Here is a 25,784-nt window from a genome sequence, read left to right as displayed (position 1 = left end):
CTGTGTATATTGGTTCCTAACTTCCCTTAAAAGTTGCATATCGCAGTACATATCGCAGTAATGCCATACATCACAGGATGTTTTTGTGCTGGTCAAGGGCAGTCAGGTCTGGAGTGAACCACGGGCTATATCTGTTCCTGGTTCTACATTTTCTGAATGGGGCATGCTTATTTAAGATTATGAGAAAAGCACTTTTAAAGAATAACCAGGCATCTTCTACTGACGGAATGAGGTCAATGTCCTTCCAGGATACCCGGGCCAGGTCGATTAGAAAGGCCTGCTCGCTGAAGTGTTTTAGGGAGCGTTTGACAGTGATGAGGGGTGGTCGTTTGACCGCAGTCCCATTATGGACGCAAGCAATGAGGCAGTGATCCCTGAGATTCTGGTTGATGACAGCAGAGGTATATTTGGAGGGCAGGTTGGTTAGGTTGATATCTAAGAGGGTGCCTGTGTTTACGGATTTGGGGTTGTACCTGGTAGGTTCATTGATAATTTGTGTGAGATTAGGGCATCAAGCTTAGATTGTAGGATGGCCGGGGTGTTAAGCATGTCCCAGTTTAGGTCACCTAACAGCACGAGCTCTGAAGATAGATAGGGGGTGATCAATTCACATATGGTGTCCAGGCCACAGCTGGGGGCAGGTGGTCTATAGCAAGCGGCAATGGTGAGAGACTTGTTTCTGGAAAGGTGGATTTTTAAAAGTAGAAGCTCAAATTGTTTGGGCAGAGACCTGGATAGTATGACAGAACTCTGCAGGCTATCTCAAATCAAAATCAAATGTATTTATATAGCCCTTCTTACATCAGCTGATATCTCAAAGTGCTGTACAGAAACCCAGCCTAAAACCCCAAACAGCAAGCTGTAGATTGCAACTCTGCAGTATCTCTGCAGTAGATTGCAACTCCGCCCCCTTTGGCAGTTCTATCTTGTCGGAAAATGTTATAGTTAGGGATGGACATTTCAGGGTTTTTGGTGGCCTTCCTAAGCCAGGATTCAGACACAGTTAGGACATCCGGGTTGGAAGAGTGTGCTAAAGCAGTGAATAAAACAAACATAGGGAGGAGGCTTCTAGTGTTAACATGCATGAAACCAAGGCTTTTACGGTTACAGAAGTCAACAAATGAGATGGCCTGGGGGAATGGGAGTGGAGCAAGGCACTGCAGGGCCTGGATTGACCTCTACATCACCAGAGGAGCAGAGAAGTTGGATAAGGTTACTGCTGAGGGCTATAAGAACTGGTCGTCTAGTACGTTCGGAACAGAGAGTAAAGGGAGCAGGTTTCTGGGAGCAGTAGAATAGATTCAATGCATAATGTACAGACAAAGGTATGGTAGGATGTGAATACAGTTGAGGTAAACCTAGGCATTTAGTGACGATGAGAGAGGTATTGTCTCTAGAGACATCAATTAAACCAGGTGAGGTCACCGCATGTGTGGGAGGTGGGACAAGAGGGTTAGCTGAGGCATATTGAGCAGGGCTGGAGGCTCTACAGTGAAACAAGACAATCACTAACCAAAACAGGTATGGCATATCAAGAAGCTGATTAAACAGCATGATCATTAAACAGGTGCACCTTGTGCTAGGGACAATAAAAGGCCACTCTAAAATGTTCAATTTTGTCACAAAACACAATGCCTCAAGTTGAGGGAGCGTGCAATTGCCATGATGACTGCAGGAATGTCCACCAGAGCTGTTGCCAGAGAATTGAACGGTCATTTCTTTAACATAAGCAAACTCGTTTTAGAGAATTTGTCAGTACGCCCAACCGGCCTCACAACTGCAGACCAGGTGTATGGCGTTGTGTGGGCAAGCGGTGCGCTCTCAACAGTGCCCAATGGTGGTGGTGGTGGGGTTATGGTATGGGCAGGAGCCATGAACTAGACAACGAACACAATTGCATTTTATCAACGGCAATTTGAATGCACAGCAATACTGTGATGAGATCCTGAGGCCCATTGTTGTGCCATTCATCCGCCTCCATCACGTTTGAGCATGACAATGCACTGCGCCATGTCGCAATTCCTGGAAATTGAAAATGCCCCAGTTCTTCCATACTCACCAGACATGTCAGGAATTGAGCATGTTTGGGATGCTCTGGATCAACGTGTACAACAGCATGTTCCAGTTCCCGTCAATATTCAGGAACTTCGTACAGCCATTGAAGAGAAGTGGGGACAAAATTCCACAGGCCACAATAAACAGCTTAATCAACTCTATGCAAAGGAGATGTCGCGCTGCATGAGGCAAATGGCGGTCACAACAGATACTGACTGGTTTTCTGATCCACTCCCCTATCTTTTTTTAAGTTATGTGACAGACAGATGCATATCTGTATTACTAGTCATGTGAAATCCATAGATTAGGGCCTAATGAATTTTTCAATTAACTGATTTCCTTATATGAACTGTAACTCAGTAAAATCTTTTAAATTGTTGCGTTTATATTTTTCTTCAGTATGTGTTACAATGTACACTTAACTAATGTAATACATACTTCTTCCTTCCTGTATCATAACATGAGTATCTTTCAGAGTTCCATAAAGAACTGCAATTCAAAAAAAGGATCTTGCTTCTGTACTTGCCATAATATCAAACTCAAGAACATGGATTTTCACACAAAAAGACAAAAAACTTGTTTCAGATTATTTATCATTGAAAAATGTTGCGTAACAAAATCAGTTATTTGATAAACAGGCATTTGACAAAGTATTCGCAAACAAAACATTAAAAACACAATTGACCATTCATTACATGACAAGCACAAGTAAACAAGATCTTTATAAAAACACTAAAAATACACTTCCCTCGAGCCATGATATTTACATGTTTGCATATTTCTAAATACTTTATTTTCATAACAATTATGGATAACTTAAAAGCAAAATACAGGCATGTAATTCCTTACAGGTAGCTTTAGACTCATACAGAGCTAAGTCTTTCTCAGGACCCAAATAGCTCAACAACTCAAAACAAACCTAACTTATGAACTTCAGACCCAATCAAATCATTTTGGTTAAAACTAAAGAATAGAATCAATAATTGTAAGTGCTAGTGGAGTAAGAGGTATGATGGTGAATGTCAACAGAGTTTCTTGAGTTGGGTCTTTTCACCCCTAGGGTCAACCCATAGATTGTAGGGTTGACACACTGTCATAGAAGATCTCACAGGATGTGAAATCTGACCCAGAAATAAATAAGGTATGGCATGTCGTCTTGGTAAATCACATTTTGAAAAAAGGTTGTGTGTCTTCTAAACCAGTACAATGTACAGGGAAATAACGATTTTGTACATGAAACTAAAATCAATATCTCAAAGCATAGCATAAACTGCTCTGAGAAAAGTCAAAGGCCATGCAGTGCATGTATGTGTATAGTTGGTGATCATTACGAAAGAGCTTAGCATCTGTTGGATAAGACTCAGACTGGCGACGGCTTTCATTTGTCCCAGGACACACAAAGTACATGTATGGCTGTCAATAACATCAGATCAGCACCAAAAGAAACACACTACATATGCAGTCAATGATAATTCAATTCACAATTATATCTCAGGAGAAAGTATTTCAGATATACCCACATCTCTCTTTTCAAACAGACTCAAATGTATCCTTGCAGTGCTTTTAGCACTATTAGTGCCATTATTCTAAGGCAGTCAGTCCAATAAATTTACTGTAAACTGTTCTTTTTGACAGCCAAAGGGATGATCAGTTGTCTGTTTGCAGGCCATGGCTAAACGTACCGTAAAGTAGCCAATCCAAAGGTGGGATGAAAGATGGTAGTGCAGAGGTCAGGTAGTCATCAGTGCGATGGCGACATGTTTTGTCTTGTCCCAGAGTGTGACTCCTTCCCACCAAACACAGACATATGCACTCATTCGCACACCATACACAGACATACAACAAACCAGCACTATATCGACCCATCATGGCTAAGAGTCTTTGAGCATGTTGATGTGTGCGTAGATTTTAAGTGCAGGTCCCAGTTTAATATTCATGGCACTCATAAGGTGGTCCTCTTTCAGTAGGAGCATGGCCTGCCCATCTATCTCCTGCGAGCGGAACTCATCTGCTATCTCCTGGCAGCCTAGGAACAACAAGCCACAGTGAACCAGGTAAATAATGCTGCTACTCTGTTGTTATCTATGCATAGTCACTTTAATAACTCTACCTACATGCACATATTACCTCAACGAACCGGTGCCCCCGCACATTGACTCTGTACCGGTACCCCCCGGTATATAGTCTCGTTATTTTACTGCTGCTCTTTAATTGCTTGTTACTTTTATTTATATATATTTTTTAACTGCATTGTTGGTTAGGGGCTTGGAAATAAGCTTTTCACTGTGAGGTCTACACCTGTTGTATTCGGCGCATGTGACTAATACAATTTGATAATGATCTAATTTCAAAGACAATTCATGAACACTGTCTACATTAGACAATCCACTGATGAATTAATAAACTTTATTCATCCCCAGAGGGGAAATAAGCATACTATGACTACTACAAGATACCTTCAGAAGAATGTAGTTATGGTGTAGGCCTAACTAAATGCACACATATACATACATATTTGTGTGTGTGTGTGTAGACACCCCTTGAAATTAGTGCTATTTTAGTGCTATTTCAGCCACACCCATTGCTGACAGGTGTATAAAATCGAGTACACAGCCAATCTCCATAGACCACTGGTTCTCAAACCTGGGCCTGGGGACCCAAATGGCTGCACATTTTTGTTTTTGCTTCAGGCATTTTTGTTTTTTAGCACTACACAGCTGATTCAAATGATTGACTCATCAAAAGGCTTTATTGACTTGAGTCAGGTGTGTAGTGCTAGGGCAAAAACAAAAATGTGCACCCCTTTGGATCCCCAGGACCAGGATTGAGAACCACTGCCATAGACAATTGGCCTTACTGAAGAGATCAATGACTTGCAACGTGGCACAGTTATAGGATGCCACCTTTCCAACAGGTCAGTTTATCAAATTTCTGCCCTGCTAGAGCCGCGCCGGTGAACTGTAAGTGTTGATATTGTAAAGTAGAAACATCTTGAAGCGACAACGGCTCAGCCACAAAGTGGTAGGCCACATAAGCTCACAGAACGGGACCGCCGAGTGATGAAGCACGTAGCAACACTCACTAGAGTTTCAAACTGCCTCAAAGCAACGTCAGCACAAGAACTGATCATCAGGAGCTTCATGAAATGGGTTTCCATGGCCGAGCAGCCGCACACAAGCCGAAAATTACCAGCACACAAGCCTAAGATCACCATGCGCAATGCCAAGCGTCAGCTGGAGTAGCGTAACACTCGCCACCACTGGACTGGAGCAGTGGAAACCCGTTCCATGGAGTGATGAATCATGCTTCACCATCTGGCAGTCCGACGGACGAAGTTAGGTTAGGCAGATGCCAGGAGAACGCTACCTGCCCCAATGCATAGTGCCAACTGTAAAGTTTGGTGGAGGAGGAGTAATGGTTTAGGGCTGTTTTTCATGGTTCGGGCTAGGCCCCTTAGTTCCAGTCAAGTGAAATAACACTACAGCATACAATGACATTCTAGATGATTCTGTGCTTCAACTTTGTGGCAACAGTTCGGGGAATGCCCTTTCCTGTTTCAGCATGCCTCCGTGCACAAAGAAAGGACCATACAGAAATGGTTGGTCGAGACAGGTGTGGAAGAACTTGACTGGCCTGCACAGAGCCCTGACCTCAACCCCATTGAACACCTTTGGGATGAATTGGAAAGCTGACTGCAAGCCAAGCCTAATTGCCCAACATCAGTGCCCAACCTCATTAATGCTCGTGGCTCACTAGTCCTCGCAGCAATGTTCCAGTATCTACTGGAAAGCCTTCCCAGAAGAGTGGAGGCTATTATAGCGGGGGGGGGGGGTCCAGCTCCATATTAATGCCCATGATTTTAGAATGAGATGTTCAACGAGCAGGTGTTCAAATACTTTTGGTCATGTAGTGTTTGTTATGAGACTGACCTGGAAGGGAGTGGATAAACTCGTAGACTTCTTCTACATTCCACTTGGTGGGGTCGTTGGGCAGGAAGTGCTGAGTGAGGAGTGGCAGCTCTCTGCCTTGGGGGGCCTCTTGGTCTGAGCCTCTCCCTGCCTGGTGTGACAACGCCTGGGGTGCTGGGGGACCTGAGCTGGCTCCTGACAGGGGTGACGGAGGCTCCTCATAGCTGGACATGTCTGAGCAGGGGCTGGACTCCTCCTGGCTGGGTTGGGAGGGGAGCGGGGAGGACACCGAACCTCCCTGAGTCTGCTGAGGTGTAGGGGAAAGCTTCTGAAACATAAAACCCATGAGTCAGCCCTGGTGTCACTGAGGGGAGCATGTTAATTCACAGGAGAGCTGTCCTGTCAGCAGAGAAGTAGGAGAGGATCCTACCTGCTTCTTAGGTTCGACACTCTGGCGGCAGCTGTTGTGTGACCTTCTGCGCCAGCGGTTGGATGCTTTGCTCCTCTCTGGACGGAAGAGGCCTATGCGCTTAGTGCACCCAACATTATACCTATTCCACAACAACAACGATAATAGCTGTTATGGCCACTACCATCCCAACAAAACACTACTGAGAAGCTTAGACCCTGAGGGATATAACCCAGTCAAAGCATCTTTGTACATATTCATTAGAAATGGCCCATCAAATGTGACTTACCTTTTCGCACACGCCATGGAACAGAACCGTTTTGACCCCTTGAATTTGTAGGCAAAGTCCACCCAGCCACAGAATTCACATCTTAGTTTGGGGGCATCTGAATCCTCTTGGTCTTTTAATTCTGTGTGCAAATCAAAATAGTCAATCAACAATATCTCTTACATCTGAATTGTTAGTATTTAGAAAGTCCATTATGGGGTTTATAGTCAAATAGCATGGCTTTAAAATCCCTCCAGCCATGACCTCCCTTACCTTGAGGGGTCAACTCCTCTGTCTCAGAGTCTGTGGTGTTGGTGGGGTTACTAACAGGGGTCTTGTCTGGGTCAGAGGAGAGCTGCTCATGCAGCTTCTTTGGGCTGTCCATCATTACAGGCAACCGCTCAATCTGGTTAAGACAGAGGGTGAGACATGAATGCTACTCTTTCCAAGCTATGACAGCAATACAACGGCAAACTTACCATGCAGTGTCCATAAGCTATAATAAAGCCTGAGAAAAGACTTAGAAATGTGCAGCAAACATCCACTAGGATGCTCTCTTTAACCGATAAGTAAAACAGGCACCAACAGAGTCACTTAAGGGTGTGTATCAACATTTTGCTCAGAATTATAACACTGGGAAGGTGGTCTTAACATTTGTGCACCTTCTTTCACAGACATCTCTGTATACACTGCTTTGGAACTACAGTAAGCTACTAGAATTCATGACTAAGTTAAACAATAGAAAGGCATTGCCCTTTATCATTGCTTAGCACAGTAAGTGCAGTTGTATGATTGTTTGTGTTTATTGCTAATAGGGACATGCCCCTGTGGGAATGCACTTGAAATGGTGACATGTTGCTTACTGGTAGCTGCTAAGGAGTACCATGGGAGAGGGCACTTACAGGGAAGGGTTCAGCACCCTCCTGGATGACAAAGCCCTCAATGACGTGGGTGAGGACCTGGGGCTTGACGATGGCCTGGGGTGGCTTGTTCTCTCCATTCTGGGGGGTGCTGCCGGTCACAGTGGGTGCCTCGTTCTCATTTCCTGACGTCATGGCTGGGGGTGGTGTCTCAGGTGCAGCATTCAACCTCTTGGTAGTAGGGACTCCTGCCAATGACAAAACAAAGCAGTAGTTAACACACTGCATCACTTTCAATTATGTGGCTAAAATATTTTTTCAGAGTATGTAGTTAACCTTCTCTGCTGTACAGTCGTTTAAGTATTCAAGCAAATGTTCATCATATACTATATCATCCACCTGCCAAATCATGTGCAAAGGGGTCTACTTCGATTATCAAGCGTTTGTAATGTCACTCACTAGACACGTATTATAGTTACTAATGTAAATTGATCACGATATCAAAATATGAAGAGAAAACAAAACGGCTGTCAAAAGTAATTCGAGTCCAAAACATCGCTCAGCTTTGACGGGTCGACCACTAGTTTGTAATTTCCAAAGCAAAAACACGTATGGCTACCGTAAACGAGTAACGTTAGTAGCTAGCTATGCATGAACACAGCAGACGATTCGGTGGCTACTTGCAACAATGATAACCATTTTCAAAGTACTGAAAAAGTAAGACAACTGTCCCATTTCAAAAGTTAAATAACAAAAAAAAAATCGCTCACCAAACTTATTCCTGCCCGCTTCACTTGCGCTTTTATCCGATTCAATACAAAAAGACGCTGTCGCCTGCCTCTCTCCTTGAAAGCGAGAATTCAGTCAACTGTACAAAGCAGGCAAGACAGAGCGCGGAGACGCTCGCTCGACCCAGCCCTGCTCCAATTGCGAGAGGCAGGCAGAGCTGAAGAATGAAATAATTGAATAAGGTACCGCCCTTTTCTCTCTCTCCATAGACAGGTACTCTGCTCATATATACACTAAAATAAAAATAAAAAAGAAACGTCCCTTTTTCAGGACCCTGTCTTTCAGAGATAATTTGTAAAAATCCAAGTAACTTCACAGATCTTAATTGTAAAGGGTTTAAACACGGTTTCCCATGCTTGTTCAATGAACCATAAACAATTAATGAACATGCACCTGTGGAATGGTCGTTAAGACACTAACAGCTTACAGATGGTAGGCAATTAAGGTTCAGTTCTGAAAACGTAGTACACTAAAGAGGTCTTTCTACTGACTCTAAAAAAACACACCAAAAGAAAGATGCCCAGGGCCCCTGCTCATCTGTGTGAACGTGCCTTAGGCGTGCTGCAAGGAGGCATGAGGACTGCAGATGTGGCCAGGGCAATACATTTCAATGTCTGTACTGTGAGACGCCTAAGACAGCGCTACAGGGAGACAGGACGGACAGCTGATCGTCCTCGCAGTAGCAGACCACGTGTAACAACACCTACACAGGATCGGTACATCCGAACATCACACCTGCGGGACAGGTACAGGATGGCAACAACAACTGCCCGAGTTAAACCAGGAACGCACAATCCCTCCATCACTGCTCAGACTGTCTGCAATAGGTCGAGAGAGGCTGGACTGAGGGCTTGTAGGCCTGTTGTAAGGCAGGTCCTCACTAGACATCACCGGCAACAACGCCTATGGGTACAAACCCAGCGTCGCTGGACCAGACAGGACTGGCAAAAAGTGCTCTTCACTGACGAGTCACAGTTTTGTCTCACCAGGCGTGATGGTCAGATTCGCATTTATCGTGGAAGGAATGAGCGTTACACCAAGGCCTGTACTCTGGAGCGGGATCGATTTGGAGGTGGAGGGTCCGTCATGGTCTGGGGCGGTGTGTCACAGCATCATCTGACTGAGCTTGTTGTCATTGCAGGCAATCTCAACGCAGTACGTTACAGGGAAGACTTCCTCCTCCCTCATGTGGCACCCTTCCTGCAGGCTCATCCTGACATGATCCTCCAGCATGACAATGCCACCAGCCATACTGCTCGTTCTGTGTGTAATTTCCTGCAAGACAGGAATGTCAGTGTTCTGCCATGGCCAGCGACGAGCCCGGATCTCAATCCCATTGAGCACGTCTGGGACCTGTTGGATCGGAGGGTGAGGGCTAGGGTCATTCCCCCCAGAAATGTCCGGGAACTTGCAGGTGCCTCGATGGAAGAGTAGGGTAACATCTCACAGCAAGAACTGGCAAATCTGGTGCAGTCCATGAGGAGGAGATTCACTGCAGTACTTAATGCAGCTGGTGGCCACACCAGATACTGACTGTTACTTTTGATTTTGACCCCCTCTTTGTTCAGGGACACATTATTCCATTTCTGTTAGTCACATGTCTGTGGAACTTGTTCAGTTTATGTCTCAGTTGTTGAATCTTGTTATGTTCATACAAATATTTACACGTTAAGTTTGCTGAAAAAAACGCAGTTGACAGTGAGAGGACGTTTCTTTTTTTGCTGAGTTTACTATTCAATTTCCACACATTAAAATAGAAACACTTCACTCATGTTGACATATACATTTCTGGTTCTTCTCACATCTATAATCTTAGCCCTGAAAATTCACAGGTCTCAAATCTGAGTAACTATTGGCATACAGGAACCACTTTATACAAATGTAGGTCCTGTGGCCCAATGTAGCAGACAATTCTTGCAAACTAATTCTCTTTATATGGCAACATACTATACTGCACATTTCTTGGTATGTCTGTCGAAAGATGCACAATAAATACCATGGACTCCATTAAAACCAGGAGCAGTTGGCTATTCTGTAACTTTGGGTTATGTTCAACCACTCAGCAGGCTCTGTGTTGCAATCTGGTCCAAGCAGACAGCCAGTGGTCTTGCAGGCCTACTGCTCTATTTCTAGACATCAAAGATAACTGTATGTATATTCTGAACAAGTGGAGCAACTATGCATTCACACCCAAGCATAAAAAGGAGCCTTGTGGCTTTACATTTTTACAAGAAAAGTTGCAATAAAAATAAACTCTTAATATAATCTGCATGTTCAGCATTTTGAATGGGCCTTGGTGTGCGAGTGTAAGACTACCATCATAAAACACAGATTATTTTCCATTTGAATGAAAGATAGATGGATAGATACACACATTTTCCTGTCCATGATAATTTGACACATCTATCATTTAACTTTCCTTGACTGGAACACTGTGATCACTGCTCCTCAATGGTCCCATTGGGGATAATCAGACAAAATTCTTCACCCTGACTCAAAACGACGAGCACACAGCTGACGACAAATAGTAAGATCTGCCTCCACACCTGGAGAGCAGAACATTGCAGAGCGACTGATCTTTGGTCTGGTTCTCCAAGGTTGTAATTGGTTGCAAATATATGACAACAATAGACCCCTAGTTACAGTCCTGCCTCTAGGCAACATAACTAAGAAAGTGGGTTAGAAAAACGTGTTAACTTATTAAAACCAAAAGTCCTGTTACCTTGTGGTTGGCTGATGGGCATAACTGGGTCAGTCTTGGGCTGCTCTGCTGGCTTGGTGGCTTGTGGTGGAGACGGGGCAGAGGGGGTAAACGGGGTGGGCTGCTGCTCTACACTGGGAGTCAGGCAGAGCTCCCTGACCACCAATGACTTTGGCTTCTCCTGTCCTTTACTGTCCTGGACCAATCGAGAAGCCTGGGAGTCCGTAATAGAAAAGAGAGAGAAGAAGGGAGAGAGAGTTTAGTGAAACATAATATTTGACTAATGATTAGAAGTTACTGATATATAGTATTTTGTTTACTGATACATTGTATATTGTGAGAGAGTGATCCTCTTCCATTTCCATACTTGTTGTTGTTACTGCTGTGTACTCACCTGTGAGAGCGCTGGTTGTATCTGGAGGTTGATGGCTGTGAGTTGCACTGGCTGGGCTTTGGTCTGGCTCAGGCTGGAGTGGAGAGCGTGTGGGCTGATGGTGGAGTGGAAGATGGTTGCCTGCTGGCTGGGTGTAGAGGGCTGGTGGTGAGAGGCAGGCTTGGGCAGCACAGTGATAGGGCCTGCCTGGCTGGGGGACTGGGGGACCAGGGAGGGAGTCTGCAGGTGGGGTTGGATGGAGGCAGTCTGCAGTAGCTGTCCCTGGGTCCTCTGGGAAGCATGGGTCTGCTGGATCACAAACTGCTGTTGCTTATGCTGCTGGACCAAGGAGTGGGAAGGGATCTGGGTGTATGCTGGAACAGAAATCAAGAAATAGGATACATAAATCTGACAGTTAAGTCTGTACACAAAAGGAAAATGGACTCTACCCTAACTCAAAAAACAATGGAAGAGTGGAATAATGTTTTGTTTCTTTACTCTCCTTTGCCAGTAGTACACCTATTGTTGACAAAATGTAACATCAAAAAGCACAAGACAGACTTGCCCTAAACCGTTGTCAAGGTTTTGGCCAGACATTGCTCACTAATGTCTCCAAAGGGTCTATCATCACCTGACAGGGTTTTTGCTGACAAAATTACAACCAGGACCCATATCTTCCCAGAACCAATCATGTATTGTACTGTCATTTAGTGAAAAGTGCTCTACACACCAACAGTCAGAGTAGCCCCGGGCCAGACATGTGCAGGAGGAAAGCAAGAGGGCAATATAATAAAATAAAAAATGTTTAGCAGACGCTCTTATCCAGAGCGATTTAAAGGAGCAATTAGGGTTAAGTGCCTTGCCAAGGGCAAATAGACATATTTTTCACCTAGTTGGCTCGGGGATTCAAACCAGCGACCTTTCGGTTACAGGCTCAACGCTCTTAACCGCTAGGCTACCTGCCACCCTGGGCCAGACAGATGCAAGAAGAAAGCAAGAGGGCAATAAGAAGCCAATGTTCTATGACATGCTGTATGTAGTCATCTGTGAATCAATCCCCCAAACCTTCAGTTGCCCAAGCAATTTTCCCTAGGAAACAATGAGGTTGGATCTGGCCCTCATCATTGCTGAAATATAGAGAAAGGATTGTAATGCATCATCTCTCCTAGGAGCTGTTAGTCTCAGGAGTAAGCCCTATGGTCTTACAGTAGCTTCATGATTTTAGTAAACTAAAGGTGTCTAACAACCTTTGTGGATCTCTTTTGATTATGGATTGATGCCAAATATATAAGGGTCCCACCCCTTATCTGTATATTTTGTGTGGGATAGGCTCCATCTGGTCTGAATGTTTCTCTGTAACCACAGTCTCTACCCTGCTGTGAAAATGGAGACGTTTCCATCCGGCAGAATTGCATGTCATTAGTTATTTATACCACAGGATCTGCTGGAAAGTGTTTGATTTTCACACAGCAAAACTATGTAAACCACAGCATGTGGTTAGCTATGGTTTCGCTAAGTACAGGGTGAAGACCGACACATCTTTCAGAAAGTATTATGATAAAAGCCCTGGACGGATACTCTCAATTACATGATAACACAGTAAAATGTTACATTACATGATAACACCTACCACCCAGCCCTCATTAAGGATAAATAGAAAACAGAGGTTGTATAATAATGACTTTCAAGTCAGCAAATAGACCTAGCCCCTGTGTGAACAGATGAGTGTATTTCCCAACCGGTGCTCACCGGATACAAGAAACAGCACTCAGAGTCCCGCTTGACAGCTTTTTCAAGCATTTTAATGAGTAACAGAGAAATGTCTTGGAAGGAGAGAAAGGGGGATTCATTGAAATGCCTTTCTCCCTCAAGGCCTTGGGATTAAGGAGTGGAATGACTCAGGCCGGACCCCCCTCTATGGCCCCACTACGCTACCACTCCCCCATGCCTGTGTGTTGTTTCAGGATGTCTAGAGGAAATGTTTCAACAGCAGATCTCGGAAAATCCCTGAGTTTCTGCAATCGACTGCTGCTGCTTAAGTTGAGAAACCTCACCCACATAGTGTAAATCACTTTACAAACGTCTTAACACAGCTTGAGAAAAACTACTCATTGGCCAGCTTATTAGGTACAAATGTCTAGTACCGTGTCGGACCAACCTATTGCCATGAAGGGATGCACCTGGTTAGCAACAATGTTCAGATATGCTGTGGCGTTCAAACGTTGCTCAATTGGTATCAAGAGACCTAACGTGTGCCAGGAAAACATTCCCCACACCATTACACCACCCACACCATTACACCACCCACACCATTACACCACCACCGTTGACACCAGGCTGGAATGGGCCATGGACTCATTTTGCTTATGCCAAATCCTGACTGCCATCAGCATGACGCAACAGGAACCGGGATTCGTCGGCCCAGGCAATGTTTTTCCACTCCTCAATTGTCCAGTGTTAGTGATCTCTTGCTTCTTCTTGTTTTTAGCTGATAGAAGTGGAAACCGGTGTGGTCGTCTACTGCAATAGCCCGTCCGTGACAAGGACCGACGAGTTGTGCGCTCCGAGATGCCGTTCTGCACACCACTGTTGTACTTTGCCTGTTTGTGGCCTGCCTGTTTGCACAATTCTTGCCATTCTCCTTTGACCTCTCGCATCAACGAGCTGTTTCGCCCACAGGACTGCAGCTGATTGGATGTTTTTTTTATTTGTCGCACCATTCTCGGTAAACCCTAGACACTATCATGCTGAAAAATCCCAGGAGGCCGGACCTTTCTGAGATACTGTAACCGACGCGCCTGACACCGAAGATCATACCACGCTCAGTCGCCATTCTAACGTTCAATCGAACAGTAACTGAATGCATCGATGCTTGTCTGCCTGCTTTATATAGCAAGCCACGGCCACATGACTCACTGTCTGTAGGACCGAACCATTTTTATGAACAGGGTGAGGTACCTAATAAACTGTGTACATGTCAAACATATCTATACTAATTGTGTTTTAAATGCTTGTTAAAAGGAGTAAGTAATGGAGATACTATGTATGGGAACATGGAAGCACTCAAGGGCTTGGTGAATTAACAGAGAATGGGAAGATAATTTCAGGTGTACTACACTCAGTCCAAACACATAAATGGATGCTTTGCTAAAAAAACAACAAAGCTATGCTTCAAATCACAAAGACAACTGAACAGAAGACTTGACACCAGGGCCGGATTTGTTTGTTGAAAAAACTGAAAACCACAGTGCAGTTAGCAGGGGCATAGAACTAGACTGTTAGTCTGGAAGGTAGTCTTTGTGGGGTTTGATGCGGTGCTGTTCTGTGGGTGTAGTAGGGTGCTGGGAAGACTTGTCTGCCAAGGAGGAGGTGAAGAAAAGACTAAAGTACACAATGAACAGAACAGCTGCTTCCAGCCAATCCCTATTCAAGGGAAAACGAGCTCCTGTCTGTGGTAGGAATAGCAGACACACTGCTGCTCCCACAAGATCTGCTCTCTTCTTCTCTCCGATGGCTCAATTACTACTCGGTCCTAAAATAGACGACAACACAAACTAGGCCAATTCCTGTGCTGTGTTCTCTCACAGCATGTTGAAAGTGAAACTGCTTTAGACATTTTATGTAGTCTATTATTATTATTATTATTATTATTATTATTGAGGGGTAGATTGGACTTGTTTCATTGAAGTATTTCCTTCTTCAAAATTACAACATTCTGTTGCCTAACAGAATAAAGGCGTCCGCATGCTTCAGAACTGAAATAGTTTGGAAAAGTTTGTGCATGTTACGACAACATTTTGTGACGTTTTTGTTCGTTTTGGACTTTTCCTTCGGCTGTTCAGGCACACACATCTTTCTGGAGGCAAGCCGAAATTCGGAGCCGAAGTCTAAGCCCCGTCGTCGGTGATTGGTCAACAGTAGGGATTCTTCAATAGTCTTTGTTGTCATTCAACAAAGAGATGACTTGTTTTCATGCACATTTTTTCATTGAGAAATACTGCACCAAACATCTTAGTTAGATGTAAAATTGTGTGACTAAGATCTCCTGGGCAAAAACGTAAATTCATGACAGATTTCTTGCGTTATCGTAGATTAATTCAGACTATTTTTTAGGAAGTGTATACTGGCTGGCTATGGCGTCTCAAAAGGGACAAAAAGTACTATTACCACTTTTTTCCTCATTTTTCAAGCGAAGGTTTTTTTTAAGGGGGTATGTGATCACACTCTTTCGGTTCGCCTAGCCAACTTCGGCTAGCCGAACTGAGGCATGCTGATACCTTAGAGTCCATTGAAGAACCAACATATATAATGAATGACCCAGTTAATGCCAGTGCATATAAAATAACATGGTAGAGCATGGACTTATTGCAGGGATATCCTTCATTCCAATAAGTAGCCCATACTAGAAAAATGTGAAGTTTGCTAATATGGGTGATATTTAATGGGACAATTGATGGCTACAACCATCAAACTTGTAGTAGCAGTTTAAATGATAATTTAAAACAAATGTGGTGCACATTAATGTTATAAACTTAACGTTCTATTTATCACATCAATTCAGGCTATGGATTTTTGTCCATGTCACCCAGCTCTATAAATTGAAGCCTCTTATCCAACCCTAAACCCCAGTCCGCCGGGCAGGCACCACGGCTGCTACCCCATCTCCCCCTTGTCTCATCCACTGTGAACTGACAGAATACTTATCACATCTCCAGGGCACACCTGTCTGTTCCCCATGGCCACTGCCATGGCAACCCATGTTAATTTTATGAGTATGTATGTATGTAGCCAGGTTTTTAGATTCATCCTTCCTTTAGTTTCATCAGAATCCATTACTTAAACAAAGCGAGACAAAGACACAGTTGTGCAGTCGCACGCTCAGCTAATCCATCCAGTCTGGCGTATGGCACAACACACAAAGTTAACCCATGCAGTGCTTAGCACACGCACTCTCTCACACACATACACACAGTCAGAGTTAATCTGTTCAACTGCTGGCATATACACAGCCATTCTCTGTGACAAAACAACCCAGCTGCTGACTTTCAGCCACACAATAAGTGGTCTAAAAAGATGCATCTGTGGCACAGAGTAGGTGTTGGGCGGTATCCAGATTTTCATACCATTTCTGTACCATACGGTATTACTGGGAGTGCACACAAGGGGCGTTATTTCTTTTTTTTACGCACAAAACAATTTAGGCAACAGGGAGCTTGATCCAGGAGGGGATTGAATGTCTCTGCTGTAACCAATAAGCTTAATCTTGACATCTAGCCACTTAGCTAGCTTACTACAAACAGTCACAGGGGCAGTGTATTCAGTGTCATCATGGAGCTCAGCAAAATTATGCCTTCTCACAACAGCCAGTGGATTTACTGATGCTGGACAAAAAAACAATACATAATTTCAGCAAACCTGCCTAAATCTCCAAGCGGGGAATGGGTCAACTTCATGAAATAATATGAAAGCCAGTGTCTGTAGAAGCTAGCGAACGTTGGGGTTGATACATACCTGGAGCGCTGAGAGGCTGGCCACTCAAAGCCGTGACGCTGCGACTCATGTTTATAGCGCACACCTCCGTCACAATGCTCTCCCCCTTCTTGCTCCCATCTAAGAGGACGTCGGATGAGCTGCCCTTCCCCCCAGAGCCCCGGCTCCCCTGGCTGGGATTTTTGATCAGGGGAGAGGGCTGGATGGCGACAGGGGTCTGCTTTAGGCTGAGGGCCTGGAGGTTGGGTGTTTGAAAGGAGGACATGGTCGCCCCCTGCTGGTTACGGATAGCCAGGTTCTGGACCTGAAAAGACAGAGGTCAGGTGCTGGAGGCAATGACACATGGCCTGGGGCAAGAGAGGTGGGGTGCCCCACAGTCAAGGGTCTCCAGAATTAGTGAGAAATGCACTTTTTTAGACTAAATTAGTTACCACAACATAACTGTAAACATAATGCATCTGCTATCCACCTGTATGAATTATGGTTCATTGTGCTGATATTATATGCCATCTAGTGCAGTTACTACAGCAACTCTGTGTGTATGGTATTAGCCTATAGAGTTGAGATAATAATAGCGTACCTGTGAGGGGGCAGACTGTTGTCCCGAGGACTGCGTGGAGCTCTCAGACTGGACTGCAGTCACTGTCGCCGTAGGTGTGAAGATGAGCTGGGGGGACAAAGGAACAGCACGGCCTAGGCTCCTAGCTACTTGCACAAGGTTGCTTTGCCTGAAAATCACACACCAACATACAGTACCAGTCAAAAGTATGGACACACCTACTCATTCAAGGGATTTTCTTAACTTGTACTATTTTCTACACTGTAGAATAATAGTGAAGACATAAACTATGGAATCATCGAGTAACCAAAAAAGTGTTAAACAAATGTGAGATTCTTCAAAGTAACCATCCTTTGCCTTGATGACAGCTTTGCACACTCTTGGCATTCTCTCAACCAGCTTCATGAGGTAGTCACCTGGAATGCCTTTCAATTAACCTCTTACATCTAGACGTTCCGCTAGCGGAACACCTGCTCCAATATCCAATGATAGGCGTGGCGCGAATTACAAATTCCTCAAAATTACAAATTCCTCCTTTTAAAAGACAAGACTCTCCTTTATCTAACCACACTCTCCGATTTCAAAAAGGCTTTAAAGCGAAAGCAAAACAGATTATGTCAGCAGAGTACCCAGCCAGAAATAATCAGACACCCATTTTTCAAGCTAGCATATAATGTCACAAAAAACAAAACCACAGCTAAATGCAGCACTAACCTTTGATGATCTTCATCAGATGACACGCCTAGGACATTATGTTATACAATACATGCATGTTTTGTTCAAATCAAGTTCATATTTATATCAAAAACCAGCTTTTTACATTAGCATGTGACGTTCAGAACTAGCATTCCCACCGAACACTTCCGGTGAATTTACTAAATTACTCACGATAAACGTTCACAAAAAACATAATTATTTTAAGAATTATAGATACAGAACTCCTTTATGCAATCGAGGTGTCCGATTTTAAAATAGCTTTTCGGTGAAAGCACATTTTGCAATATTCTGAGTAGATAGCCCAGCCATCACGGCTAGCTGTTTTGACACCCACCAAGTTTGACCCTCACCAAACTCCGATTTACTATTAGAAAAGTTTGATTACCTTTCCTGTTCTTCGTCAGAATGCACTCCCAGGACTTCTACTTCAATAACAAATGTTGGTTTGGTTCAAAATAATCCATAGTTATATCCAAATAGCGGCGTTTTGTTCGTGCGTTCAAGACACTATCCAAGGGTGACGAAGGGTTACGCGCCCGGCGCGTTTCGTGACAAAAAAATTCTAAATATTCCATGACAGTACTTCGAAGCATGTCAACCGCTGTTTAAAATCAATTTTTATGCTATTTTTCTCGTAAAAAAGCGATAATATTCCGACCGGGAGTCGTTGTTTTCGTTCAAAGAGGAAAGAATAAAAAACATGGTGTCGCCTCGTGCATGCGCCTCAAGTCTCTGATCGACCACTATCTAAATGCGCTAATGTTTTTCAGCCAGGGCCTGCAAAGCCACCATTCATCTTTTTGCCGCCTTCTGAGAGCCCATGGGAGCCGTAGGAAGTGTCACGTTACAGCAGAGATCCCCTGTTTTGGATAGAGATGATCAAGAAGGCCAAGAAATGGTCAGAGAGGGCGCTTCCTGTTTGGAATCTTCTCAGGTTTTGGCCTGCCAAATGAGTTCTGTTATACTCACAGACACCATTCAAACAGTTTTAGAAACTTGAGTGTTTTCTATCCAAAGCTAATAATTATATGCATATTCTAGTTTCTGGGCAGGAGTAATAATCAGATTAAATCGGGTACGTTTTTTTATCCGGCCGTGAAAATACTGCCCCCTATCCATAACAGGTTAACATGTGTGCCTTGTTAAAAGTTAATTGTTGAATTTCTATCCTTCTTAATGCATTTGAGACAATCAGTTGTGTTGTGACAAGGTAGGGGTGATATACAGACGATAGCCCTATTTGGTAAAAGACCAAGTCCATATAATGGCAAGAACAGATCAAATAAGCGAAGGGAAAAAACAGTCTATCATTACTTTAAGACATGAAGATCAGTCAATGCGGAACATTTCAAGAACTTTGAAAGTTTCTTCAAGTGCAGTCGCAAAAACCATCAAGCGCTATGATGAAATTGGCTCTCATGACAGGAAGACACAGAGTTACCTCTGCTGCAGAGGATAAGTTCATTCGAGTTAACTGCACCTCAGATTGCAGCCCAAATAACTGCATCACAGAGTTCAAGTAACAGACACATTCAACATCAACTGTTCAGAGGAGACTGTGTGAATCAGGCATTCATGGTCGAATTGCTGCAAAGAAACCACTACTAAAGGACACCAATAATAAGAAGAGACTTGCTTGGGCCAAGAAACACAAGCAATGGACATTAGACCAGGTGAACTCTGGCCTTTAGTATGAGGAGTCCAAATTTGAGATTTTTGGTCCCAACCACCGTGTCTTTGTGAGAAGCAGACGAGGTGAACGGATGATGGTTCCCACCATGAAGCATGGAGGTGGTGGTATGGTGGGGGTGCTTTGCTGGTGACACTGTCTGTGATTTATTTAGAATTTAAGACACACATAACCAGCATGGCTACCACAGCATTATGCAGCAATACACCATCCCATCTGATTTGCGCTTAGTGGGACTATCATTTGTTTTTCACAGGACAATGACCCATAAAACACTTCCAGTCTGTGTAATGGCTATTTGACCAAGAAGGAGAGCGATGGAGTGCTGCAACAGATAACCTGGCCTCCACAATCACCCGACCTCAACCCAATTGAGATGGTTTGGGATGAGTTGGACAGCAGAGTGAAGGAAAAGCAGCCAACAACTGCACAGCATATTTGGGAACTCCTACAAGACTGTTGAAAAAGCATTCCTCATGAAGCTGGTTGAGAGAATGCCAAGAGTGCGCAAAGCTGTCATCAAGGCAAAGGGTGGCTACTTTGAAGAATCTCAAATCTATTTTGATTTGTTTAATATTTTTGGGGTTATTACACGATTCCATATGTGTCATTTCCTAGTTTCTACAATGTAGAAAAAAGTAAAAATAAAGAAAAACCTTTGAATGAGGTGTCCAAACTTTTGACTGGTACTGTATATGTAGACAATTCCTCCATGGGTTTGGGCACAGAAAAAGAATACTGTAAGCAGCTGATTTTTCTCTGTCGCTTCCTTTCACACTCACTCTCCCCATGCATCATGTGTCCAAAAATCTTAAAAAAATCTGATGTAATCAGGCTGAATTGATTCAGTTTGAGATGCAAGACAACCTTCCTACTACACTCCTTCCAACAGTGGTGACACAAACAGCACACACAAACACTTCCATCACACTAAGCCTCCAGAGATGTGGCTAAGCCAGCTAGTGTGTGCCAGTGGACATGCTCCTGGGGATTTACCATCTGGGCACGCAGGTACATATGAGCCTGACTGGCAGTGAGGGTGGTGGGGCTGGACGTGCTGCCCAGGAGCACGGCCTGCTGGGAGATGTTGCCGGCTGGGGCGGAGCTGACACTCTGGGTTCGGCTGATCAGCTGGGCTGCAGCCGGGGACGTAGTCAGGTTAATCTGGGGACAGGACAGAGAAGACAGAAAGGATTACAGAACATCAACAACAAAAACATTACACATCTATGAATCCAACCCCTAAGTTACTAGACATGACTCACTGCACTCACTGTGGCCTGGGATGATCCTGTTTGCTGGGATGAAGTGCCATTTTGGGTGGAGCTCTGCCTTCCTGCCGCAATACTGGCCTATGGCATGACAGGTGAGAACAGTTAGGGGATCAACACTTATAGAATATTTCTCTTCATCTGAAGATAACTGTTAGATTTACTAACTAAACTTTCAGAACCCTAACCCCAGCACTGACCTTATCTCACGACTTTGTTAAAATCCTAACACAGCTTGTTGGCGGCCTGTTTAATTTGCCAGTTTAACAGTCTCTTGTGTCTCCAGTGCTCACCTGCTGTACGGCGGCTAGGCTCTGGAGCTGTGCATTGCTCAGGTGCTGCTGCTGGAGGGCTGCTGTCTGCAGCATGAGGTGCTGCTGCTGCGCTGCGTACATCTGCTGCAGGTACTGCGCAGCCGTGTTGGGCTGCCGGTGCAATGCCTGCTGGATCACCTTAAGTACACAGGGAGAAAGAGACAGTTTAGCGGTTGGGGTAACATTCGCAACAACAGGCTCTAAAAAGGACTTTTACTGGGTTGGAGTAATGCTCTGAAAAAAATAAGTCCCAATTGCACTGTTTTTACTGAGCCATTGAAAAGCAGGTATGGGAGATTCCTAAGGTAGATTGGTCCCCGTTGCAAAATGTGCTTCTCATGTAGTGAGAACAGGCTCACTCCTGCACCCCCTGCACATTGTAATGGACTTAATCGCATCCTATGCTCACCCCTATGGCCTTGAGCACATATTTTCTTCAATCTTCAAGATACATTTGTTTGACAACTGACAACCTCAGCATAGTTGCCAAAGCAACATGAGAGATGGATTGACCCAGAGCACATACCCTAATAGAGCTTCTCTGACCTAAGCTTCCAAGGGGGAAAAGAGGGCGGAGATTGTGATGGAACATCCATTCACTTCTCTCTTATTGAGCCCAAATAACATAGTGCAAGGCTTGTCAAGTAGGCTGGTGACAATGCTGCTAGTTCCCTATGGGAAGATGAGTGCATGCATTTCAAAGAAAGGATAGAAGAGACCTAATATCTGTCTGTCACCCTTTAAGAGGAGGGTAATCAGAGCCTAATCCTAGCTGGGTTTCACATTGGTCAATGGTCAAATAACAGAGGGCAGAGCCTGGAACTTGGAACCATAGCAACCCTGATCTGCTGTCGTCAGTATTGATAGATTACATGATGCCAGTGTACTACATCAAATAACAATGCGAAAAAATGATCAAATTGCACCTTTGTCTAAATGTAATAATAGTCTTGTTTATTATAAGTATTGTAGTAAATTCCATAGTGAGCTAAGTGCAATACTGGCTGATTTACGGTGCATGCATGGTTTAACCAGCAGATGGCAGTAGGGCAATGACAATTTCATTATTGCAGGGAACGCAAATGGAGAAAACGGTTTATGCAAAACACTGTATGTGGGTGTGTGTCACACTGGACTGGCATGTTTTTTTTTTTACCCTGAAGTTTACCTGAACCGTCTGCCTGTCAGGAATCCCGCTGTACACAGAGATCTGAGGCACAGCCTGCCTTCCTGTGCTGTTGCTGCTGGTGGTAGTGCTGCTACTGGTCGTACTGGTGCTGGCGGCAGTGGCTCCAGTGTAGCTGGCACTAGAGGCTGGAGACCCCTGCTCACTGTCCATGGTGCCCTGTCCTCGTTTGGCCCTTCCCCTGCTGCCCTTAGGACAAGCTCTCCTGAACCTACAAGACAGGAAACAGGGACATTACAAAGAAGCCATAGGGCTCAGATATATTGGGCCATGTTCATGACAGTCACTGTGTAAGCCCACTCAGTATAACTTAATGCATCCCTAAAGCCTATAATCCTGTATAAGCATGACATGACGCTCCTAAGGCGATATATAATGTATCATTGTGTATACATACTTGTCTTATTTCAGTATGTGCTAAAATGAGACAGAATTAGTTATTTACAGGTGCAGGAATGCAGGATGTCCATATAACATTAATGAATGACGAAAATACCAAACTATGTACACAAAACAAAAAGGAAATTGAGTTACAAATAAGTTTTTCGCTGAATAAACTTTAAAATCCCTAGACAGCTAAATACAAATGCATAAGCGACATGGCACAGCTTACAATGACATTGTTCATTAGGAATATAGCCCCTCTTTGTTTCACAACCTCAGCAGACTGAAAACAATTCAATTGCCTATCCCTTCCCTGAACAATGCCTCTTGGTCCAAAAAATGGGGTAAATTAAACTCAGACTTCAAAACAGGTAAGCTTGAAGTACCTCAATTTTAATTATAAACATTAAATTGTAAACAGGAAATCTCAATGTACAGCTAATATTTAGGCGTTCAGTATTCATATTTACCAATACACATTCAATAAACATAAGTGCCTGAATATGACCTGCCCATATTTTTATTTAGCTAGCTAATGTTCTTTATACTGTGTAACATCATTATGTCACTGTCGAACATCGCTATGAAGGCCAAGCAGAATTTGATACAAAATGTCTAAAGGGAACGTATTACTAAAGACTTTCCAAAAGTGGATCTGTTGTTGACCCACTTCTTCTCTGTTTACCTCATGTCAAAATAAAACAGACACACATTAATCCAACAGACCCACGTTTGGAAAGTATTTTTTATTAATACGTTCCTTTAGATATTTTGTCTCCAATTCCCCGGTTATAAGGACCAACCATCCAGACCACCGGCAGAGTAAGTTGAAATTGAATTTGATATAACTTCTGGCTTCCTGCCGTCTGTTAAGGTTTTTTTTGCAATCCAATTCCCAACAACGCTAGTGTCAATATACCAGCGTTGCTAAAAGCATCTAGCAAGTGTGATGATATGCATACTTGGCCTTCATAGCGATTTTACATATTAACATAACAATGTTACACAGTATCAAGAACACTAGCTAGCTAAATAAAAAATGAGCAGGTCATATTCAGGCACTTATGTTTTGGGCCATGAATGGGGAATAGAGGAGAATGGGTGAGTTAGGAAACTAGATAACTAGCTGGCTGCAGTCCACAACGTCACAGGCCCCATCACAACCAGGCGTGATGCACCGATGCCGTCTCTTGGACATCATCAGCACGCAAAAAGCCATTGTCAAAACAGGAAAGCTAGCTTCACGTCCACTGTGTCACGAATGTTGAATACAATTCCATTTAAACTTACTCCACCGATTGTCCATGCGGTTGGTTCTTATATAGGGTGGAATTTGACAAAATATCCAAAGGAACATAAATAAACATGGGTTTGCAGCAGGTTCATGGCATACCACCTCCTCTCTGCTTCAGCACATGTCAAAATAAAAGTAATGCACGTGCTCCTTATGTGCGCAAGCAAGCGATAACTTGTGGGGGACTTTTATTTTGACAGAGGAAGAGAGTGCAGCAGACCCACGTTTGGAAAGTTTATTATTATGTTCCTTTGGATATTTTATCTCAAATTCCGACCTATATAAGAACCAACCCCATGGACAATAGGCAACTTAATTTTATTCCAACATTCGTGACAGACAGGGGACGTGAAGGTTTTCATCAATACAAATGTCCGTAACTATCACACCATGCGTGAGCTCTGGTGAATGAAGGCCGTTTTGTTTTCGTATTGAAATTCATAACAGAGAAGAGGAACTGAGTTTCAGGGGCCTTTATTTTAAAACTAACCCCACGCCATTCTCAGATTACCACAACAATAACCCACTTAATTCAACACGTCTAATGGTAAGCATTAAATCCAATTTGGTAGGGGCAGAAAAATGCATGTTCTGAAAGATAATGAATTCCAGTGACATATTTAAGTGAAAGAAGAGTGTATCTAATCACAACTGGACTGACAACATAAGGACTTAAATGACAGTTAAAGTACACCTATACCGATACTGTATCTACTCCAATCAGTCTTTTGGCTGCTGAACCCTTTCTGTCTTCAACATGTGAGAATGAACAGATTAGTAGTTGACTCTAGAGCATCCCAGTGACTGACTGTCACCCTAGTGGTCTGCTGCCCCATTAGCAGAGGAAGTGAGGTTCAGTAGACTGGGCAGATGAGATGGATGGGCTGAGAGAGCAGAACAGCTGACGGGGTTAAGAAAGCTGGGAGGAAGGTGGACTGGGAAAGAGAACCTAGGGCTGAGATTGAGTTTTTGGAATGCATTGTGGATTTTGACTGCGTGAGTGGTTGGGGGAGGGTTGTGATGGAAATAATTAAATTAGATCTTTAACAGCTATGCTGCAATTCCTAAGCTATTTTCTCTCCCCTCCTTTTAATTCTACTTTCAGTGGATTCAGGCATAGCCATAGCATACAGTGCACTGTTGGTTAAGAAACATTGAGTGATGACAAACCTCACCTTGTTCCACCATAGTCTGGTACTGTGTATTACAACCTCATGAACAACCAGACTAACTCCAACACACCCCATCATACAGTTAGTTACTGGTTATCCATGGCTATACAATACAAAAGCATTATGCTGCCAAAAATTCCAATCATTGAGAGCATTATTTCACATCTGGATGTACCCCCTATAATTAAGCCTGCTCCAGAGAGAGAGTTATGCCTGACATCTAGTCTGGTTACTCAGGGATTTTGGATCGAACAAAGCATTGTTCTCTTCATCATGGTGTAGGGAACAGCCTCGGTCTTATTGCCTTTTCTGGCAATCCTGTTGCCCCTGTCTCTCCAAGAGGA

The 25,784-nt window shown here is 43.8% G+C and overlaps 1 protein-coding gene across 7 annotated transcripts in view; it reads right to left on the bottom strand.

Moving 5' to 3' along the window:
- Positions 1 to 2,631: 2,631 nt before the first annotated feature.
- LOC106565865 (polyhomeotic-like protein 2) overlaps positions 2,632 to 25,784 on the bottom strand; it is a 49,844-nt gene continuing 26,691 nt past the window's right edge. For 2 of the 7 annotated variants that reach the window (XM_082959309.1, XM_014133478.3), the window contains exons 2-15: positions 22,561 to 22,801; positions 21,384 to 21,542; positions 21,085 to 21,171; positions 20,816 to 20,983; positions 17,434 to 17,520; positions 16,875 to 17,157; positions 11,385 to 11,737; positions 11,012 to 11,204; positions 7,543 to 7,748; positions 6,914 to 7,046; positions 6,662 to 6,782; positions 6,394 to 6,514; positions 5,985 to 6,291; positions 2,632 to 4,081 (exon numbers count right to left, since the gene is read on the bottom strand). In XM_082959309.1, the coding sequence (XP_082815435.1) occupies positions 3,927 to 4,081; positions 5,985 to 6,291; positions 6,394 to 6,514; positions 6,662 to 6,782; positions 6,914 to 7,046; positions 7,543 to 7,748; positions 11,012 to 11,204; positions 11,385 to 11,737; positions 16,875 to 17,157; positions 17,434 to 17,520; positions 20,816 to 20,983; positions 21,085 to 21,171; positions 21,384 to 21,542; positions 22,561 to 22,743 (2,556 nt within the window). In that variant the 5' untranslated portion in view covers positions 22,744 to 22,801 and the 3' untranslated portion in view covers positions 2,632 to 3,926. The remainder of the gene's footprint in view (positions 4,082 to 5,984; positions 6,292 to 6,393; positions 6,515 to 6,661; positions 6,783 to 6,913; positions 7,047 to 7,542; positions 7,749 to 11,011; positions 11,205 to 11,384; positions 11,738 to 16,874; positions 17,158 to 17,433; positions 17,521 to 20,815; positions 20,984 to 21,084; positions 21,172 to 21,383; positions 21,543 to 22,560; positions 22,802 to 25,784) is intronic. The other 5 variants (XM_082959310.1, XM_014133482.3, XM_045691754.2 and 2 more) reach the window with 4 other exon arrangements.

Source organism: Salmo salar, chromosome 12 (assembly GCF_965601325.2).
Source record: "Salmo salar chromosome 12, fSalSal1, whole genome shotgun sequence".
Classification (NCBI taxonomy): Eukaryota; Metazoa; Chordata; class Actinopteri; order Salmoniformes; family Salmonidae; genus Salmo; species Salmo salar.
The sequence above is the reverse complement of the archived record's forward strand: the minus strand, read 5'-3'. Positions and strand labels throughout refer to the sequence as shown.